At 49.4% G+C, this 21,385-nt stretch overlaps 1 protein-coding gene across 1 annotated transcript in view; it reads left to right on the forward strand.

Annotated features, from left to right (window-relative positions):
• The window catches only part of cftr (CF transmembrane conductance regulator), a 189,092-nt gene that overhangs the window by 159,306 nt on the left and 8,401 nt on the right, over positions 1 to 21,385 (forward strand). Inside the window, exons 21-24 of the mRNA XM_038781050.1 lie at positions 7,970 to 8,070; positions 9,085 to 9,321; positions 12,712 to 12,867; positions 17,722 to 17,811. Coding sequence (XP_038636978.1) covers positions 7,970 to 8,070; positions 9,085 to 9,321; positions 12,712 to 12,867; positions 17,722 to 17,811 — 584 coding nt within the window. The remainder of the gene's footprint in view (positions 1 to 7,969; positions 8,071 to 9,084; positions 9,322 to 12,711; positions 12,868 to 17,721; positions 17,812 to 21,385) is intronic.

The following is a 21,385-nucleotide window of genomic DNA, read 5'->3' on the forward strand; positions in this document are numbered from 1 at the left end:
GATTTGCAAGTTTGTCCAAGGGCCATTCACAGGTCGGGTGTGACGTAATTGTCCTTTCTTTGAGTAACGTTCGGGATTGGTCTGAGCACAGATAAGGCAACTCTCGACATAATGGGTTACATCGCTTTTTAAATCGGGCCACCAGCACAAAGGTCTAAATGGCCAATGGGATTGTCTATCCTCTGATGTCCGTGTCCGTCATCAAATTGGTAAATGAGCTGGTTTCTGTCCTGGGCAGGGACCACATAAATTCCGTTTTTTAAAACTATGCCATCCTGTACAGTCAGTGCGTCCTTCCATTTATCTTAGGGGGCTGGGAAGGTGGCATCTAAAACCTGTTTGAGGATATTGTCTGCTTTTTAGGATAGATCCTCAATATTAGTCTGGGAAACCTGGACTGAGTGTATCGGTTCACTTTTGAGTGGCTGCCAGAAGTGACCATGGTGTGATCCTGCTTTGGCTAAGGCGTCTGGCTTTACATTACCGGGTGGGAAGGAGCGATGATGGCTTCTTACTTTAATAGTACCGTATGTGCGGTCTGAGGCTGTCTTGAGAATGTGCTTTAACAACGCCGCAGAGGGTAGGGGTTTTCCATCGGCTGAAACAAAACCTCGAGATTCCCACAGGGGTCAGGAATTCTGTTGAACTGTTGCACACATACAGGCTGTCCGAGTGTATGTCTGCGGGAGTTGGAAAAGAGTCGGGGTGCTGAATTACATAGGCTATGGCTGCGAGCTCTGCTGCTTGTGAACCTAGGTGGCCGGGCAATTTTAAAGAGATCTTACTAGTGGGCTTCCCTACGTGTCTTCCATGTAAATTTCACAACCAGTAATTCTAACTCCATTTTTGATTGTGGACGAACCGTCTACATAAATTTTTTAAGTATTCCCTGTGATTTGGGAATCCTGTGTCTTACTGCCTGCTCGTGGGTGTAGTGACATTGGGTTAAAGGGTCCTGTGTGGTGTTGGGCTGCTATGATCTGGCACTCATGTGGGGTCCCTGCATATTGGAGATTATCGGCCAGAAATGTTTTGGTCATGGTGCATTTTCCCGTAATGTCCTTGCCTTGTAACAGTAGTATCCAGCGAGCTTCTCCGATTTGGCTGACTGAACCGTCCTATAATCTACCGTCTAGTAATAGTTGAGTGGGATCATTACTGGGTTGAGGCCTGTGATGTACGCAAAATACTGTACTTCCCAAAAGACTGCAAGCAAGTGCCGTTCGCAGGCTGAGAATCTTTGCTCTACGGGGTCTAATACACTTGAGGCATAGGCTACGGGCCCTAAGTGATTGTGTCGTTCTTGCAGGAGTACTGCTGATGGGGTTTGGTCAGTAATTGCTACTTCGATGACATAGGGCAAGTCTGGGTCTGGAACTTGTAAAGCCTAGGGTGTGTTTTAAATCATCAATGGCACCTGTGTGCTGCAGAAGCCATTCCCATGGGGCCTTCTTTTTAAGGAGCTCTGAGAGTGGAACTGCTTTGGTGGAAGAACCATCTACATAATTTCTGCAATATCCTACCAAACCAAGGAATGATCGGAGTACAGTGACATTTTGGGGCAGGGGCAATTTAGCGATGGACTCTATCCATTTTCGCTCAATTTCTCTCTTCCTGTGGGTGATGCTGGTGCCTAAATAAAGAACCTCTTCCTTTAAAATCTGGGCTTTTTTGGGGTTGACCTTACATCCGATGGATTGCAGTAGGCCTAGTAATTCCGAACAGAGCTCTACGTGTTCCTCTTTTGTGTCCGTTCGCCAGAGCAGATCATCTACATATTGCATTAGGCATTCGGGTCCGAAAAATTTAGAACGTCCATTGGCCAATTGTCGGTGGAAAATGGAGGGGGAGTTGTGGAATCCTTGTGGGAGGTCTGTCCATGTGTACTGCTGTCCTTGAAACGTAAATGCGAATTTATACTGGCAGGCCCTGTCTAACGGGATGGACCAAAAGCCATTGCTGATGTCCAGCACTGTGAAATATTTTGCCTGTACTCCTTGTTTGAGCATGGTTGTGGGACTTATGGCGACAGTGGGAGCTGCTAAAGGTGTTACCTTACTAAGTTCTCGGTAATCGATCGTTGGTCATCATGAACAATCGGGTATTTTTATGGGCCAAATTTGGGTATTATTTGTGGAAGCCAGGGGTCGAATAACCCCTTGGTCTAACAAACTGTTAATAACCTTCGAAATCTCACCTTGCTGTGGTAAACCGTATTGCTTTTGCGGCTTTGGATCGGGACCTGAAATCTTTACCTGGGATCTTCCCACAGACGTGTTTGTGTTGTGTGAACGAAGCTTTGTGCTTTATGAGGACCTCTCTAATCGTCTGGTCTGCACTAATTGTTTGCGGATTAAGCCAATTGTCCCCTACTGAGCAAATCCTGTTTTCATAATCCCCTACTGTGAGCGTAGCGGGAGCCCTAGCTATTTTGGCCATTCGCTGGCCACATTTGTTTACTGGGTCAAACGAAAGGTTATGGGAGCTCATAAAATCAATGCCTAAAATGTGCTCTGCGGTTTGGGGTAAGTCAACTAAAACGACGGGGTGTTTGGTGCTAATGTTCCCTATCTGAATGGGTACAGGAGATGTGATATATCCTTGCTGTATGTGGCCGGTGAATCCACTCAGGGTGATGGTGTCTGTGGTGGGCCATTTGTCCTGTTGAAACATGGTGGAAGAGTTCAAAGTGGTGCGGGATACTCCTGTGTTCCAAAGGAAATCGATTGTATGTCCCAGGACTGTGCCTGTAACTACTGGTCTGCCTGATTTGTCCCAGCGTGTGTTACAGACCCAAGTTGGGGAGTCCGAACACCGTCAATCTGTGGAGTTAAACGCTAAATTGTCTGAATAGGCGCTAACATTATGCATGGGCCTAACATTGTTCCTAGGTGGGGGTTTGGTTGTTGGTATCGTTGATGGTTCGGGGGTTTTGTCGGCAATCGAGGGCGTAATGTCCTATGTGGCCACAATTGTAACAACCTCATGGTGCCTGTGCTCTGGGGTGCTGTCCCTCGTGTCTACCCTCGTTTATCCATGTTGGTTCCTGGCTAGTCCTAACCGGGTGCGTGTTTGCTTCTATCTCGTCCTGATCTGTCTGTCGGTGCAGGGTTTGTTCCCATGCTCTAGAAAGTAGTTTCAATACCCAAACTTCAACTTCATTGTGTGTGTGGTCTGCGGGGTCATAGTTTACACGAGCCTTTTGACCTGCATCTGTGGCATGCGAGACTAAGGTGTGGGACCATTTAGTGGTGTCCTCCTCATTTAGCTGTGTGCGGTTCAATTGTCCGTAGACTGCCATGAAATGAATCCATAGATGACCAGCAAATGCTGTCGGATGTTCTCCCTTCTTTTGCCAGCAGTGATTTAAACCCTCGACTGGATCTCCTTTGTTATACCCGATGGCATCTAAGATGGCTGTTTTCATTTCCTGTAGGGTTCCTCCTGCTACATTTTAGGGTTCGGGCAAAGCTGACCTTACGGACTGGCTAAGGCTCATCACTATTAGCTTTACTTCCTCTCTCTCATCTAGGCCGTACATAGCTTTTTGTTGGCGCGCCTCCTCAAAGAAGCTGTGCGGGTCTGCGGTGGGTTGGAATGGACTAATTTTCGTGCAAGCTTCTCTGAATTGGGTTATGGATAGTGGGGTGGTGTAAACGCTATCAGGCTCATCCTGATCCGATGACATGCGTTGAATGACATGGGGGTTGAATTGTGAGTTGGGGTGTGTGCTGCCTGTGCAGTCGGTGCTGTGGGTGCTTTTCTTTTTGGGGAGTGGGGGGGGGGCTCGATTTTGATTTCCCGTGTCCTCTACGTATCTTTGGGCATTTTTATTTAATTCTTGCCAATCGGGGCATCTTCCTCATCTAAATCCTGCACGAAAGTGTACCTGAAGTCATTCTGTACTGACAGTAGCGACTATAACTTTTCTATCTTCTGTCGGCATTTAGCATGGTCAACGGTACTCTGCCTCTGTTCCTTAGTGGAGCTGTGGAGCACTCTCAAAGCTGCATTTGCTAGTTAGCTGGGCGACCTGTTGTTCTGTTTCCTCTCTTACCAGGAATGCGCACTGTGTGTCTTGGTAGGCTTTATCGTACTGGGTCTGGAAGCTACTGAGGTGAACTAGACAAGATTGATGTGCACGTTTTACATCGGCCATTTCCTTATCCTTAACTGCTAACTGTTCCCGGAGTTGCTCAATTATCTTCTCGCTTTTGTTACTGTTTCCCTCGTTCTTTTCTTCCTTCTCAATTAACTGCCTATGGAGCATCTTCATGACCTCCTCTGTGCCTCACAACTGTGCCAAACAGGACACTATTGCCATCGGCTTTCTGACTTTCCCCACATTTTTCTTGTGGACCTCGCTTAGGTTCTCCCACCAAGTTTGTTCTATCTTTCCTGGACCTCACATCATTCGTGCAAAAATTCGACCAAAGGGGCCATCCTTTCCCCTTTAAGTATTTCCTTACTTAGCTCTTCCTCCCATATGGGGCATTGCTCTGCTCTGTTGGTCGTTGCAACCTCGGGTTCAATCTTTCTATTGCTTTAGTGGCCATTACTTCTCTTATCTCTTGCTCTACTTTTAATTTGGGACAGGGGAATAAGGCGGCGAGTTGAACAGTGGGTATGGCTTAAGCTATTTTCCGGCTCACAATCCCTCGATAGTTGTACACAATTCTAACGAGTTTGCCTTATTCTTCCTGTTAGGTACGCATGCGGGTTAGTATGCGGGTTAGTACACAAATTCGGTTATTTGGTCGATATGGGACTTGCACTTGTGGTTCTTTCTCTTTCTTGCAATTGGGGCCTCACGGTAGCATGGTGGTTAGCATCAATGCTTCACAGCTCCAGGGTCCCAGGTTCGATTCCCGGCTGGGTCACTGTCTGTGTGGAGTCTGCACGTCCTCCCCGTGTGTGCGTGGGTTTCCTCCGGGTGCTCCGGTTTCCTCCCACAGTCCAAAGATGTGCGGGTTAGGTGGATTGGCCATGCTAAATTGCCCGTAGTGTAAGGTTAATGGGGGGATTGTTGGGTTACGGGTATACGGGTTACGTGGGTTTAAGTAGGGTGATCATTGTTCGGCACAACATTGAGGGCCGAAGGGCCTGTTCTGTGCTGTACTGTTCTATGTTCTATGGATTCAAAGTTTGTGGATTTTCACGGAGTGAAAAAGTCACTTCTAATCGAGTCCCTTCAGAGTTTGCCAATAATGTTGCTCTATAATAATAATGGTGAACCACAAGCCTTCCCTTATATCGATCAAATGACCACACAACCAGTTAGTTAGTCCAAAAGATGGCTTATTTACATACACGAGTTATGTCGACATGCAAGCACAATATCTACTACGAGTTAAACTACACCTATCAGCTACAATAACCTATACTTAACTTCAGGGTGACCGGCACTGTGCAAATGGATAAGGTCTTTATCTGGATTTCACTTGGCTGGTTCGAAGAAAGTGGCTCTGTCTCTGCTGGGCTCATCCGTCAGGTAGCGATCGTTGATCTTGAACTTGGCTGGCCGTTCCTGCTGCAATTGGATTGGCACAGGCCAGATCCAAAAGAGACAGAGCACATGGCTGTACTCTCTTTTATCCCTCTGGGATTTTGCACTCTTTGGGGCGGTCCTTAACCTTGGACCCAATAGTTCGACAGGGCTCTGATCACTGTCTTTGATTTCAGCCAATAAAGGGGCGGGTGCCTTGGTGGCTGGTTGGGTCCTTAAAGGTCATTGACCTTGGCAGTTGGGCTTTCTGAATAAGGGGAGTGGTGCCGATCAGTCTGTGGCTGTATCGGTTGCTTGATTGGAGTTCTATTGTCCTGGGAAAATGGGCCATTAAAATGCAAACGAGCTGGGGTTTCGATCAGGTCTGGTTACCTGTGTTTCAGATACACATAGGCTCTGTATCTGTTGGCCATAATTCCCATGGTCCTTTGCAGGTGGCCATCTTAGATGGCTACAAAACCACAAGGAATGGTGTATCTTAAAAATCCTTTCCTCCAAAAACTGCACTTTTGTGACTTGTCTGGGCCTTGGTGAGTCCCGGTAGAGTTGCAAGTGTGGATTTTTGATCCACGTTGAGCATTTTTAAAAGTGTCGGTACAGCTTTAAGAGTTGTTATGGGAGAGGTGTTTTCAGAACCCCAAAATGTATCATGGAGTTCACCCAACCCCCACCTTTAATGGATTGTTGCTTTTGAAGCACATGGCTTGTTCCCCAGGTGTAGTATTACACTTATGACACGTGGTTTTTAAAACAAAACAATGTTTATTCCATGAACTCAAATTAACCTTTTAAATAAACATTGGATTTCTTTACACCCCTTACTTCAAAGATAACCCCGAAAATACTACAACACTACCCAATCCTGCAAACTGTTCCTTTCCACATCCAAAAGACTTCACCTTCACAAAAACAGTAACACACCAGGTCACAGTTAATATATATTTTCTGTTTGATGGCAGAGATATATCAGCTTGGTTGACTTCAGCTCCAGCACCTTGCTTTTTCTTCATGCGGCTCACAGCCAAAAACACAGTCACACCCCAAGCTGCTGCCTCAAACTGAAACTAAAAACCCAGAACTAACCTCAAAATGGCCGAACTGAGCTCAGCTCCACCCACTCTCTGACATCACTATTTTCTTAAAGGTACATGGCTTAAACATCCATTTCTTAAAGGTACTCTCACATGACAGAGTTTACAAATTTCCAAGATGGTGTTGCCATCCAGTGCAGAATAATGGATTTCTCACAATGGCCGATCTTTGGCGGGCATTCCAAAATGGCAGCGGCTTGATTTGGGAAGAAAGATTTTCAACAATGGCTGTGTGTGATGTACCGTTGCAAGTAGTGAGACTTTTGAATAAACGCATGTTTGCAGTTTACGGACATGGACGATTGTGAGATTCCCAAGAGTCGAGTAAGTTATTTATTAATTCGTTTTTCCTGCTCAACTTGGAGGCTATGTTTTTGAGGCTCAGTATCAGGGAATCTGGATTGGTGACGGGTTTCCTTGAAAAGGTTCTTCCGACCCAATTAGTAAAAGCACTTCTCAGGTCTGGCTGGAGCCTGGAAGTGAAAAGGTTTTAGCTCACCCTTATGGGTTATATACTCCGTTGTGCTGAAGCTGGACTTCCGAGGGAGATTGTGTGGAATATTCCGCTGCAGTAAAATGTCCGCACCCTTAAATTCCAGGCTATTCTTTCTGGAGAATCAGACAAATTCTGCTGCTACCCTTAGCTCGCTAAAGTCAGCTCTGATCGTATTCAGGGTTACATGCATATATATTTAAAGTTCCTTCAGAGTTACAAGCAGGCATTGATGTCATCGATTTATTCTGAACAATACAAGGTGATCAGTATGCATATTTTTCCAGGCCACTTATTGGGAAAACGATCTACTAACACAATGCTTCTTTACAATCTCCCGGATTATGTACCAAATATTCCCCTTAACCTGAACTCCTTGATGGGGTGTAAATGTGTTTTTATTCCCTGCTCTGGGCTGGACAATGAATCTCCTACAGACAGGCCGGAGCCCTGGTTTGTGTGACATGGGTCCCCATTCTTATTCTAATGCCCTGTAGGATGATTGAATTATCCCAAGTGCTGGTGACTTTTCTTTGAGGTTCAACATCTTAACCCCTTTGCTTACTGGTTTCCCCCCTTGCCCTGTGGTGCTGTAAGCCTGGGACATCTTTATTATTACTTATATCAATTCTGTGATACATAAAGCAATTTCTTCCGCGAACAGGTCTTCTCCACCTTAGGTCTTAACGCATCTCTGGCTAACACCACACTGACCCTGGGTCTGGGTCCTGTGCCTTCTATTGTCAGTGTGTGGGCGGTAGCACTCAATCCCAAATTAACCCTGCATGTGCCAGACCCTTCTAAAACATGGGCTTAGAGGTGGAACGGCTTCGGGAATTCTAGAGTTTTAAGAATTCACAAATCAATTATTTTCTTCAGATGTCGGCGAAGGAAAAGTTGGAATTATCCTCACCTTAGCCATGAACATCACGAGCACCCTGCAGTGGGCTGTCAATTCAAGCATCGACGTGGATAGTCTGGTAAAGAATCTTCGGAATATACTTCAGTTTTTGGATATGCTTAACGATTCATGAAGTCTTGTCACAATATAAGGCGCTGATCAAATGATCCATTGATGAGCCATTGACGAGGTTTAGTTAAAAAACGAATTTCCTACATGTGGCTGCTGATTATCTAAAATGCCTGTGAATACACGATAGAAATCCATGATCAGTAGTCCTTCTTTTAACTAAAAATAGCAACATTATAGACATGAAGCAAGGCCCAGTATCTTTCCTCCCAGAGAGAAAGTCATAGACAGTCATAACATTGTGCCCATTCCAGTAGCTGGTTCTGAGAGGTATAAGGGAACATCTAAGTGAAGATCACCTGTGCATCTACCCAATAATGAGCCAGACAAAATGGAAAAGGGAAGAAAAGAAAAATGCCTTTTGAAAAAGTTTGCAGGAACTCGCCAAAGGTCCTTAGGCAGCACCTTCCAAATCCACGCCCCCTCTGTCACCTCAAAGGACAAGGGCAGCAGATACCCGGGAACCCCACCACCTGGAGGTTCCCCTCCAAGTCACTCACCACCCCGACTTTGAAATATATTGGCCGTTCCTTCGCTGTCGCTGGGTCAAAATCCTGGAACTCCCTCCCTAACAGCACTGTGGGTGTGCATACACCTCGGGGACTGCAGCGCTTCAAGAAGGCAACTCACCATCAACCTTCTCAAGGGAGGAGCATTGATGATACCATTCGTAACAAAAAGCTTTTAGTTAACTCATGAGCATGTGTGTTTCAAGCTCTGTCTGAGAGGTTCAAATGGTCCTTAAGAACTGATCAATTTGATCCCCAAGTGGTATTAAAAGTCCCATTGCATACCTTTCCAAAATATGTGCTACTGACAAAGTCCAAAAATAACATTTGCCAAATAATTGAATTTGGTAATTTCTTTTGTGCAAGTTGAAACTATGATCAATCTTAATTGAGAACCAATAGAATCCTTACGCTTGAACATTTGTACTGAGCCCTAATAATGTTCTTGCCTCCAGATGAGGTCTGTAAGTCGTGTTTTTAAATACATTGACATACCCCCGGAAGGATTTGAAACCAAGAACCAACATAATCTCAACAACCCCTCGAATGTGCTTGTAATTGAAAACAAGTATCTAACCAACGAATGGCCATCTGGAGGCCAAATGATGGTGAATAATCTCACGGCCAAGTATACAAACGATGGGCGCCCAGTGCTTCAGGACCTGTCCTTCTCTGTAAATGCAGGACAACGGGTAAGGCAGTAAATGTATCCATTACAATGCAAGAATGTTCTCTTAAACCAATGTTCTTTCACAGTATTGTAGAATCATAGAAATGTACAACAAAGAATGAAGCCATTCAACCCTGGGCGGACTCATTGAAAGAGCAGTCACATTCAGTTACAAATCCCGCTTTTCGTCGATAACCCTCAATCTCAGCCTCGATAGATGTTGCCCAAGCCAGAAAAGTCTACATCCCTTGAATGAATTTTTAAAAAAGTAATGTCCCTTTTAAAATTATTTATGGAATCAATTTCCATCACATTTTCAGTTGCAGCTGCTGACAGTGCTGAGTGAAAAACAATCCTCCTCATCTTTCCTTCGCTCCGTGGCCAATAGTTTCTGAATCTATGAGCTGCTTGCCAAAGGAAATAGGTTTTCTCTATCTACCCTATCAAAACTTCTCAACACCTTGTAAACTTTGATTAGGTAACCTCTTAATCTTCTTTGCTCCCAGAGAAACCGTCCTAACTTTTTCAACCCAATAACTGAAATCCCTTGTTCCTGGTCATATCGCAATAAACATCCACTGGACCCATTCCTGGTGCCCAGAATTGTCCACAACACTGGACATAGAACATAGAATTTACAGTGCAGAAGGAGGCCATTCGGCCCATTTAGTCTGCACGGGCTCTTGGAAAGAGCACCCTACATAAGCCCCACACCTCCACCCTATCCCCGTAAGCCAGTAACCCTACCCACCCTTTTTGGATACTAAGGGCAATTTAGTATAGCCAGTCCACCTATCCTGAACATCTTTGGACGGTGGGAGGAAACCGGAGCACCCGGAGGAAACCCACGCACACACGGGGAAAATTTACAGACTCCGCACAGACAGTGATCTAAGCTGGGAATTGAACCTGGGACCCTGGCGCTGTGAAGCAACTGTGCTAACCATTGTGCTAACGTGCTATAGCTGAGGGTTAATCAGTGATTTATTAACTTCCAGCATGATCACTTTGTTTTATATTCCATTCCTTGATCTATAAGTTCACATGCTTTTTTGTAAATCCCCCTTATCATCTTTAAGAATTTGTGTATATCGACGTGAAGCTCTTTCTGTTTATCTATGCTTTTCAAAATCATGTCATTTTTGTATACTGCCTTTCAACACTAATCCTCCTCAATAACATTGCTTAATACTGCTCTGTAGCCTGTACCTGAGGTCCTTGCATCCATTTCATCGTCCCAAAGCCTAAACTAACGTCACCAAATTTCTGCAACTTTACAGCGTCGATCCATACAACTGAGTCAAAATCATTGTTAAAATTGCAAAGCGTCATTGACTTAAAACTTTGGGAATACCATTGCAAATCTCCTCCCGGTATGGAGAATATACAGCCCCCAGCATCCTTTTCTTCCTGTTACTGGGTCAATTTTATATCCATAGATCCAACTCCCCATTAATCCCATGGAATTTCATCTTTTGAATAATCTTTGTGTCCCAGCTGTGGTTCACCCGGTAGCATTCTTGCCCCTAAGGGAATGGAATCTCGAACAATGAGCACAAAAATAGAGGTTGATGGTCCAGTGCTGCACTGAGGCAGCATTTCACTGGCAAAGATGCTATCTTGCAGATGAAATGATAAACAGAGCCCTCTACGACGGGCGTCAAAAAACCTATTTTGAAAAAGAGGAGGGGAAATATTCTCAAGGTATTGGGCAATATTTATCCTTCGGTCAACATCACAGAATGGATTATCTGATCATTATTATATTTTTGTTTGCAGGAGTTTGTTTTTTCTGCACATTGGTTGCCATTATTTGTACATTACTATAGTGATTATGCTGCAAAGGTACTTCCTTGGCTGCAAAGCACGTTGGGATGTCCTGAGGTTGTGAAAGGCGCTATATGAATGCAATTTGCTCTTTCTTTCATAGGCCTCCTGTATGCCATTTTTTTTTACTGTCTTCCCTTGTTCAACCTTCTCTGTTACCTCATCAAAGGATTCAGCCATGGTAGTCAGACAGTTTGCATTTCATACATCCATGCTGGATCCTCCTATTTAACCCATGCCTTTTCAAATTAAAGTACATTTTCCCCCAATAATACTTTTAAATAACACCACTGAAGTTAGGTTGACTGGCCTTTGGCTTCCTGGTCTATCCCACTCTCATTTCATAAATAATGCTATGATAGCAACTCTTCCTGCAGCAAGTGAGGATTGAGGGTTGTGACCAACGCCTCTGCTATTTTTACCTTTGCTTCTTTCAACAACCCAGGATGCAATGCAACTGGACCAGGTGACTCCCCAGCTTTCAATCTGTTGCTTTTTTTCCAGTATGTCTTCAATACAAGACCCAGATTCCATTAAAACAACCTGCCTGAGGCCAGCAGAGTCCATTTGGGTTCATCAGTAATGTAAACTATTATCATCGGGCAGTTGTATGCAACTATGTTGAAAACTGATGGGTTTCAGGTGTTGGAATTTATTGTAGTCAATGAGGAGTCCAGAAAAGATGAGTCAATGGTAGTTTATTGCCTACTCACAGTTAGGAAATGCAGCAACTTAGCAACAGTCCCAGCTGGGACCTTCCTGAGATGCCGGCTCCTTCCTTTATTTTGGGGAATTAACAAAGCCACTGTTTGGCCTCCAGCCCTCAGCGGGGGAGCTCACACTCCACAAACCCCGTGGGGATATCAATTGGGTCAACCCCTTGGGCGATATAACAGAATTATAGAAAGTTATTTCAGATAAATACCGATTTAACATTGGAAATCTATTTTATACCGAAACCTAACGGCATCTGTAAGCAAAAAGTTCCAAAACCTATGTTTAGATTTAGATTTATTGTCACGTGTACCGAGGTACAGTGAAAAGTATTGTTCAGCGTGCAGTCCAGGCAGATTGCTCCATACATGAAAAATATAGGACATACACAGCGTAAATACATGTACATCAGGTGAAACATACGGAGTGTCGTACTACACAGTAGAGAAGATGAGTGGAGAGATCAGTTCAGTCCATAAGAGGGTCATTTAGGAGTCTGGTAACAGCGGGAAAGAAGCTGTGTTTGAATCTGTTAGTCGTGTTCTCAGACTTTTGTATATCCTGCCCGATGGAAGAGGTTGGAAGAGAATAACGCGGGTGGGAGGGGTCTTTGATTATGCTGCCCGCTTTCCCAAGGCAGTGTAGACAGAATCAATATAGACAGAATCAAAATGTTTCCTTGCATCAGTTAGTTATCATAACGGTTGTTTAATGAGCCGCTTCTTAAATACAGAAAACAGCTTGAGGTGATTTGCTCAGCATCAAAATCTAGTTGCATTGTGTCTCTGTTGTACCTACCTTTTTAACAAGGCTCAGCCCATTTCCTGTGTTTAGTTCTGTTTTTAAGCATCGTGCTCTGGTTACACAACAGGTTGGGCTGCTAGGACGTACAGGCGCTGGTAAGAGCACTCTGCTCTCTGCTCTTCTGCGTCTCTTGTCCACCGAGGGGGAAATCCAGATTGACGGGATATCCTGGAATTCAGTCTCCTTGCAAAAGTGGAGAAAGGCATTCGGGGTAATTCCACAGGTAAATACATCCTAAAATGCAGCACGCAGCAAAGACTTTTGAATAGAAGAGATGTATCGCATGTCAGTGATGGTTCCTTATTGATTTTCTTTCACTTAATGTGAATTCAATGATATTGAAAATCGTGGCATGATTTATTCTAGGCTGGGGATAAAGATTAAAGCAGTTTTTGTGTACAAGGAGAAAATTTGAATTAGTTTCCTCGGGTAAAAATGGTTTCAAGAATCTGGGACTTTTATCAGCTTCTATTACATGTACATTTCAAATGGTAAACACAAATATCCTGATCTTCTAGTTGAATCCCATTTTCCTGCGGTATTTCCCATATCTCTTGATATCTGTAATATCTAGAAATCTAATCGATCCTGTCTTAAATATGTGCCCAATGACCGACCCCAATCCTGGAGCAGAGAATTCCAAAGATTCATCACCTTCTGAATGAAGAAATTCCTCATCACTTCAGTCCTGAATGGGCCGTCCCTCATTCTCAAACAGTGTCCCCAGTACTAAACCCCCCCCCCCCCCCCCCCCTCTGTCAGGGGAAACAGGGCATTCTGGTCACCAAGAATGAATGAGTAGCACAACTGGAGGGGTGCTCTGCTCCGACCATTTTCCTGCTCTCCTTCACCACCATAGTGCTCCTTCTTCCACATTCCAGCTCCCACTCTATCCCTCCCAGCGTTCCTGCTCCCCCCCATTGCTCCTGTTCACCCCCCCACAGTGTTCCTGCTCACCCTCCTCCCCAGCATTTTCCTGCTCACCCCCCTCCCCGAACGTTTTCCTGCTACCCCCCCCCCCCCCAGTATTTTCCTCTCCCGCTGACTGCGCCACCCCAGCATTCCTATTCCCCCCCCGATATTCCTGCTCTCCCACAGCATTCCTGTTCATCCCCCCCCACTGTTCCTGCTCACTCCCCCACAGTCTCCCTGATCACACCCGTGCTCCTGCCTCCCCAGCATTCCTGCTCATGGCCCCAATCTTCCTGATCACCACCCCCAGTGTTTCCACCCATTCCCCAGCATTCCTGCCCTCACCTCCAACATTCCTGCTCATCCCCCAGCCCTCCTGCTCATCCAGGGTTCCTGCTTCCCATTGCAAACCCCCACACCCCCCCCGTATTCCTGCTCCTGCTCCTCAGCAATCCTGCCCCCACCACTCCCATGATTCTGCCCCCCCACCCCTCCGATCCTACCCCCCAACCCCGTGATCCTGCCCCCCTCCATGGCCCTGGCTCCCCAACCCCGTGGTCTTCCCCCCCCCACCCCTCCGATTCTACCCCCCAACCCCAAGATCCTGCCCCCCCCGTGGCCCCCCAACCCCGTGATCCTGCCCCCCCCCCCGTGGCCCTGGCCCCCAACCCCGTGATCCTGCCCTGCCCTCCCTCCATGGCCCTGGCTCCCCAACCCCGTGATCCTGCCCCCCCCCGGTGGCCCTGGCCACCCCCACCCCTGCGATCCTGGCCACCCCCACCCCTGCGATCCTGGCCCCCCCAACCCTGCGATCCTGCCCCCCAACCCTGCGATCCTGCCCCCCACCCCTGCGACCCTGCCCCCCCCACCCCTGCGATCCTGCCCCCCCACCCCTGCGATCCTGCCCCCCACCCCTGCGATCCTGGCCTCCTCCCCACCCCTGCGATCCTGCCCCCCCAACCCTGCGATCCTGCCCCCCCCACCCCTGCGATCCTGGCCCCCCCAACCCTGCGATCCTGGCCTCCTCCCCACCCCTGCGATCCTGGCCCCCCCCAACCCTGCGATCCTGGCCCCCCCACCCCTGTGATCCTGGCCCCCCCAACCCTGCGATCCTGGCCCCCCCAACCCTGCGATACTGACCCCCCCCAACCCTGCGATCCTGGCCCCCCCACCCCTGCGATCCTGGCCCCCCCACCCCTGCGATCCTGGCCCCCCCACCCCTGCGATCCTGGCCCCCCCAACCCTGCGATCCTGGCCCCCCCAACCCTGCGATACTGACCCCCCCCAACCCTGCGATCCTGGCCCCCCCACCCCTGCGATCCTGGCCCACCCACCCTGTGATCCTGGCCCCCCCACCCCTGCGATCCTGCCCCCCACCCCTGCGATCCTGGCCCCCCCACCCCTGCGATCCTGGCCCCCCCAACCCTGCGATCCTGGCCCCCCCAACCCTGCGATACTGACCCCCCCCAACCCTGCGATCCTGGCCCCCCCAACCCTGCGATACTGACCCCCCCCAACCCTGCGATCCTGGCCCCCCCACCCCTGCGATCCTGGCCCACCCACCCTGTGATCCTGGCCCCCCCACCCCTGCGATCCTGCCCCCCACCCCTGCGACCCTGCCCCCCAACCCTGCGATCCTGCCCCCCACCCCTGCGACCCTGCCCCCCCCCCCCCTGCGATCCTGCCCCCCCACCCCTGCGATCCTGCCCCCCACCCCTGCGATCCTGCCCCCCCAACCCTGCGATCCTGCCCCCCAACCCTGCGATCCTGCCCCCCACCCCTGCGACCCTGCCCCCCCCACCCCTGCGATCCTGCCCCCCCACCCCTGCGATCCTGCCCCCCAACCCTGCGATCCTGGCCCCCCCACCCCTGCGATCCTGCCCCCCCACCCCTGCGATCCTGCCCCCCACCCCTGCGATCCTGGCCCCCCCCCCACCCCTGCGATCCTGCCCCCCCAACCCTGCGATCCTGCCCCCCCCACCCCTGCGATCCTGGCCCCCCCAACCCTGCGATCCTGGCCTCCTCCCCACCCCTGCGATCCTGGCCCCCCCCAACCCTGCGATCCTGGCCCCCCCACCCCTGTGATCCTGGCCCCCCCAACCCTGCGATCCTGGCCCCCCCAACCCTGCGATACTGACCCCCCCCAACCCTGCGATCCTGGCCCCCCCACCCCTGCGATCCTGGCCCCCCCACCCCTGCGATCCTGGCCCCCCCACCCCTGCGATCCTGGCCCCCCCAACCCTGCGATACTGACCCCCCCCAACCCTGCGATACTGACCCCCCCCAACCCTGCGATCCTGGCCCCCCCACCCCTGCGATCCTGGCCCACCCACCCTGTGATCCTGGCCCCCCCACCCCTGCGATCCTGCCCCCCACCCCTGCGACCCTGCCCCCCAACCCTGCGATCCTGCCCCCCACCCCTGCGACCCTGCCCCCCCCACCCCTGCGATCCTGCCCCCCCACCCCTGCGATCCTGCCCCCCAACCCTGCGATCCTGCCCCCCACCCCTGCGACCCTGCCCCCCCCACCCCTGCGATCCTGCCCCCCCACCCCTGCGATCCTGCCCCCCAACCCTGCGATCCTGGCCCCCCCACCCCTGCGATCCTGCCCCCCCAACCCTGCGATCCTGGCCTCCTCCCCACCCCTGCGATCCTGGCCCCCCCACCCCTGCGATCCTGGCCCCCCCAACCCTGCGATACTGCCCCCCCCCCCACCCCTGCGATCCTGGCCCCCCCCAACCCTGTGATCCTGGCCTCCTCCCCACCCCTGTGATCCTGGCCCCCCCACCCCTGCGATCCTGCCCCCCCCACCCCTGCGATCCTGCCCCCCCACCCCTGCGATCCTGCCCCCCCACCCCTGCGATCCTGGCCCCCCCAACTCTGCGATCCTGCCCCCACCCCTGTGATCCTGCCCCCCCCCACCCCTGTGATCCTGCCCCCCCACCCTGTGATCCTGCCCCCCCCCCACCCCTGCGATCCTGCCCCCCCCAAGCCCTGCAGTCCTGCTACCCAACCCCGTGATCCTATACCCCCCCTATCCATTTAGCCCTGCCCCCCCCAAGCCCTGCGATCCTGCCCCCCACCCCTGCGATCCTGCCCCCCCCCAACCCTGCGATCCTGCCCCCCACCCCTGCGATCCTGCCCCCCAACCCTGCGATCCTGCCCCCCCCAACCCTGCGATCCTGCCCCCCACCCCTGCGATCCTGCCCCCCCCAACCCTGCGATCCTGCCCCCCACCCCTGCGATCCTGCCCCCCCCCAACCCTGCGATCCTGCCCCCCCCAACCCTGCGATCCTGCCCCCCACCCCTGCGATCCTGCCCCCCCCCAACCCTGCGATCCTGCCCCCCCCACCCCTGCGATCCTGCCCCCCCCACCCCTGCGATCCTGCCCCCCCCAACCCTGCGATCCTGCCCCCCCACCCCTGCGATCCTGCCCCCCCCACCCCTGCGATCCTGCCCCCCCCAACCCTGCGATCCTGCCTCCCCCCAACCCTGCGATCCTGCCCCCCCCACCCCTGCGATCCTGCCCCCCCCCAAGCTCTGCAGTCCTGCTACCCAACCCCGTGATCCTATACCCCCCCTATCCATTTAGCCCTGCCCACCCCCCCCCCTTTCCCCCGTGGACCTGCTCCTTCTGTCTTGGCCTTTTTGTTCTACACGTCCTGCTCCCTCCACCCTCACCCCACCGCCACAGTGCTCCTGTTCTCCATTTGCCCCCCCCCTCGTACTTTTTCCCTGCTCTGATCTCCCCCCCCCCCGCTCCTCTTCCCTCTCCAGCTTCTTCCTTCTGTGGGCTCCTGCCCTCTCTACGCTCCTGTCCTCTGTCTGCTCCTTCCTAAGGTGGACAGACTGTGAGTGAGAAGCAGACACGCCCACTTCATATCTGTGTGTAAATACTTGGTTTATGACAATATACTCTTTACATGCAGCAGTTTCAAATTATGAGCATTACACAGTGTTCTAATTTAATTGGGGTGTTGGTGACTATTATCCGTTTGAAACTGCGTCCTTCAACCAAACAGTTTGTGAATAACTGATCCTCGAAAAATCGAGATGACTGCTGGCTTTTCTACCTTCTCATCCTGTGATGATATTTTGATGATGATGTCAATCAGAACGGTAATAAACTTTTACAAAACAACTCAATTCAATATTCCACCTTACAGAAAGTCTTTGTGTTCTCTGGAACCTTCCGGAAAAACCTGGATCCTTACGAACAGTGGAGTGATGAGGAGATCTGGAATGTTACTGAAGAGGTAAAGCTTTGCTGGGTGCTGGTTACAAACACAGTCCATGATTCATTAACCCTGGGTAAACTAAAGCAACCGAGATGCCATTCTGCCAAATTGCACCGTAAATTGTTGAAATTTAATTGAATTCTCTCTGCTTAGGAATAATGTTCTTTCCATCAAATTTTAAAAATAACTGAAAAATGCAGTTCAAAGTTCACAGCATGATTATTTCTGCAAACATCTATTGTGTTTGCATTGCGCAAACTGCCTCCTATTTTAACCCGTGCGTGAATTCAAATTATATCCTGGGGATTGAATTTTTCTTCGATGAACAACATCAAGGTCAGAATTCTTAATCCAGCAAAAATTGTTTATTTCCTGAGGTATTTTTCTACAAAAAGAAAAGTACTTTGCTTTCTCCTATTCCTATTTGAAGTCCGGTTATGACTCTTTGCTAGGGCATGATTGCCTGGTTGTTATCCCACAACTCAATCAAATGATCGATATTCACCTTTGACCCTTGACAATGCCAATTGCCAAGCTATTTTCCACTTTGGGGCATCAAAGAGTCATCATACGTCCACATCATCCACCAGCACAGACACACTCACCTGGGTTGGGCCTAAATTAAGTTAAGAACTTATGGCAAAGAGCACTGGGTGAGCAGGAGGTGGAGAGTGAGGCAGAGTGAGCAGTTCCCCACGGAGGATAGACACAGCCACGCTCCACTGGATGGAGATGCTGGGCCTCGGGTGTCACAAACATCAGTGACAGACAAACTGTAATTGTCAGAGATCCCCGGGGCCTTGTAGAGCCATGGACAGAAAATGGAGAAGTCCGTGCAGCCCATGTCTGGTCATGGCTCAGGTATTTGAGTGTATGAGCTCCTCCATTGAGAAAGTGGCCACCCTCTTGGAGACCCTTATACAGCAGCACTCTGAGTCCATGCAACAATAGCAATATGCTGATAGACACAGAAATAATGAGACTCTGTATAGCATGAACCACTCCGTGTCTCTGATGGCGCAGAGATGTTTAGAACATAGAACAGTACAGCACAGTACAGGCCCTTCAGCCCACGATGTTGTGCCGACCATTTATCCTAATCTAAAATCAACCTAACCTACACCCTTTCAACTTACTGCTGTCCATGTGCCTGTCCAAACGTCGCTTAAATGCCCCTAATGACTCTGACTCCACCATCTCCGCTGGCAGTGCATTTCACGCACCCACCACTCTCTGTGTAAAGAACTTACCTCTGACATCTCTCCTTATCCTTCCTCCAATCACCTTAAAATTATGTCCTCTCATGACAGCCATATCCACCCTGGGGAAAAGTCTCTGGCTATCCAGTCTATCCATGCCTCTTATCACCTTGTACACCTCTATCATGTCACATCTCTTCCTTCTTGAAGTAGAGGTACAAATATGCAGACAGATTATAGAAAAATGTAGGAGCAATAGGGTGGTTGTGATGGGAGATTTTAACATTCCCAACATTGAATGGGATTTGTGTAGTGTTGGAGGCGTAGATGGAGCAGAGTTTGTAAGGAGCATCCAGGAGAGTTTTTTTAGAGCAGTATGTAAATAGTCCAACTCGGGAAGGGGCCAGACTGGACCTGGTATTGGGGAATGATCCCGGCCAGGTGGTTGATGTTTCAGTCGGTGATTACTTTGGGAATAGCGATCAGAGTTCCGTAAGTTTTAGAATACTCATGGACAAGGACAAGAGGGGTCCGAAAGGAAGAGTACTAAATTGGGGAAAGGCAGAGTATAACAAAATTCGGCAGGAGCTAGGGAATGTGGATTGGAAGCAGCTGTTTAAGGGTAAATCCACATTTGAAATGTGGAAGTCTTTTAAGGAAAGGTTGATTAGAGTGCAGGACAGACATGTTCCTGTGAAAATGAAAAATAGAAATGGCAAGAGTAGGGAACCATGGATGACGGGTGAAATTGTGAGACTAGCTAAGGTGAAAAAGGAAGCATACATAGGATCGAGGCAACTCAAAACTGATGAAGCTTTGGAGGAATATCGGGAAAGTAGGACGAATCTCAAACACGCAATAAAGAGGGCTAAAAGGGGTCATGAAATATCTTTGGCTAACAGGGTTAACGAAAATCCCAAAGCATTTTATTCGTATGTAAGGAGCAAGAGGGTAACTAGAGAAAGGGTTGGCCCACTTAAAGACAAAAGAGGGAATTTATGCGTGGACTTAGAGGAAATGGGTGAGATTCTTAATGAGTACTTTGCATAGCTGTAGATGTCGTATACATGGACTTTAGTAAGGCGTTTGATAAGGTTTCCCATGGCAGGTTGATGGAAAAAGTGAAGTCGTATGGGGTTCAGGGTGCACTAGCTAGATGGATAAAGAACTGGCTGGTCAATAGGAGACAGAGAGTAGTGGTGGAAGGGAGTGTCTCAAAATGGAGAAGGGTGACTAGTGGTGTTCCACAGGGATCCGTGCTCGGACCACTGTTGTTTGTGATCTACATAAATGACCTGGAGGAAGGTATAGGTGGTCTGATTAGCAAGTTTGCAGATGATACTAAGATTGGTGGAGTTGCAGATAGTGAGGAGGACTGTCAGAGAATACAACAAAATATAGATAGATTGGAGAGTTGGGCAGAGAAATGGCAGATGGAGTTCAATCCAGGCAAATGCGAGGTGATCCATTTTGGAAGATCAAATTCAAGAGCGGACTATATGGTCAATGGAAGGGTCTTCGGGAAAATTGATGTGCAGAGAGATCTGGGAGTTCAGGTCCATTGTACCCTGAAGGTGGCAACGCAGGTTGATAGAGTGGTCAAGAAGGCATACAGCATGCTTGCCTTCATCGGACGGGGTATTGAGTACAAGAGTTGGCAGGTCATGTTACAGTTGTATAGGACTTTGGTTCGGCCACATTTGGAATACTGCATGCAGTTCTGGTCGCCACATTACCAGAATGATGTGGATGCCTTGGAGAGGGTGCAGAGAAGGTTCACCAGGATGTTGCCTGGTATGGAGGGTGCTAGCTATGAAGAAAGGTTGAGTAGATTAGGATTGTTTTCATTGGAAAGATGGAGGTTGAGGGGGGACCTGTTTGAGGTCTACAAAATTATGAGAGGTATGGACAGGGTGGATAGCAACAAGCTTTTCCCAAGAGTGGGGGTGTCAGTTACAAGGGGTCACGATTTCAAGGTGAGAGGGAGAAAGTTTAAGGGAGATGTGCGTGGAAAGTTTTTTACGCAGAGGGTGGTGGGTGCCTGGAACGCTTTACCAGCGGAGGTGGTAGAGGTGGGCACGATAGCATCATTTAAGAAGCATCTAGACAGGTATATGAATGGGCGGGAACAGAGCGAAGTAGACCTTGGAAAATAGGAGACAGGTTTAGATAAAGGATCTGGATCGGCGCAGGCTGGGACGGCCGAAGGGCCTGTTCCTGTGCTGTAATTTTCTTTGTTCTTTGTTCTTTGTTCTTCGCTCCAGTGAGAAAAGCCCGAGCTCCCTCAACCTTTCTTCATAATACATGCCCTCCAGTCCAGGCAGCATCTTGTTAAATCTCCTCTGCACCCTCTCCAAAGCATCCACATCCTTCCTATAACAGCTCTTAAACTC

This window comes from Scyliorhinus canicula, chromosome 20 (assembly GCF_902713615.1).
Source record: "Scyliorhinus canicula chromosome 20, sScyCan1.1, whole genome shotgun sequence".
Taxonomy (NCBI): Eukaryota; Metazoa; Chordata; class Chondrichthyes; order Carcharhiniformes; family Scyliorhinidae; genus Scyliorhinus; species Scyliorhinus canicula.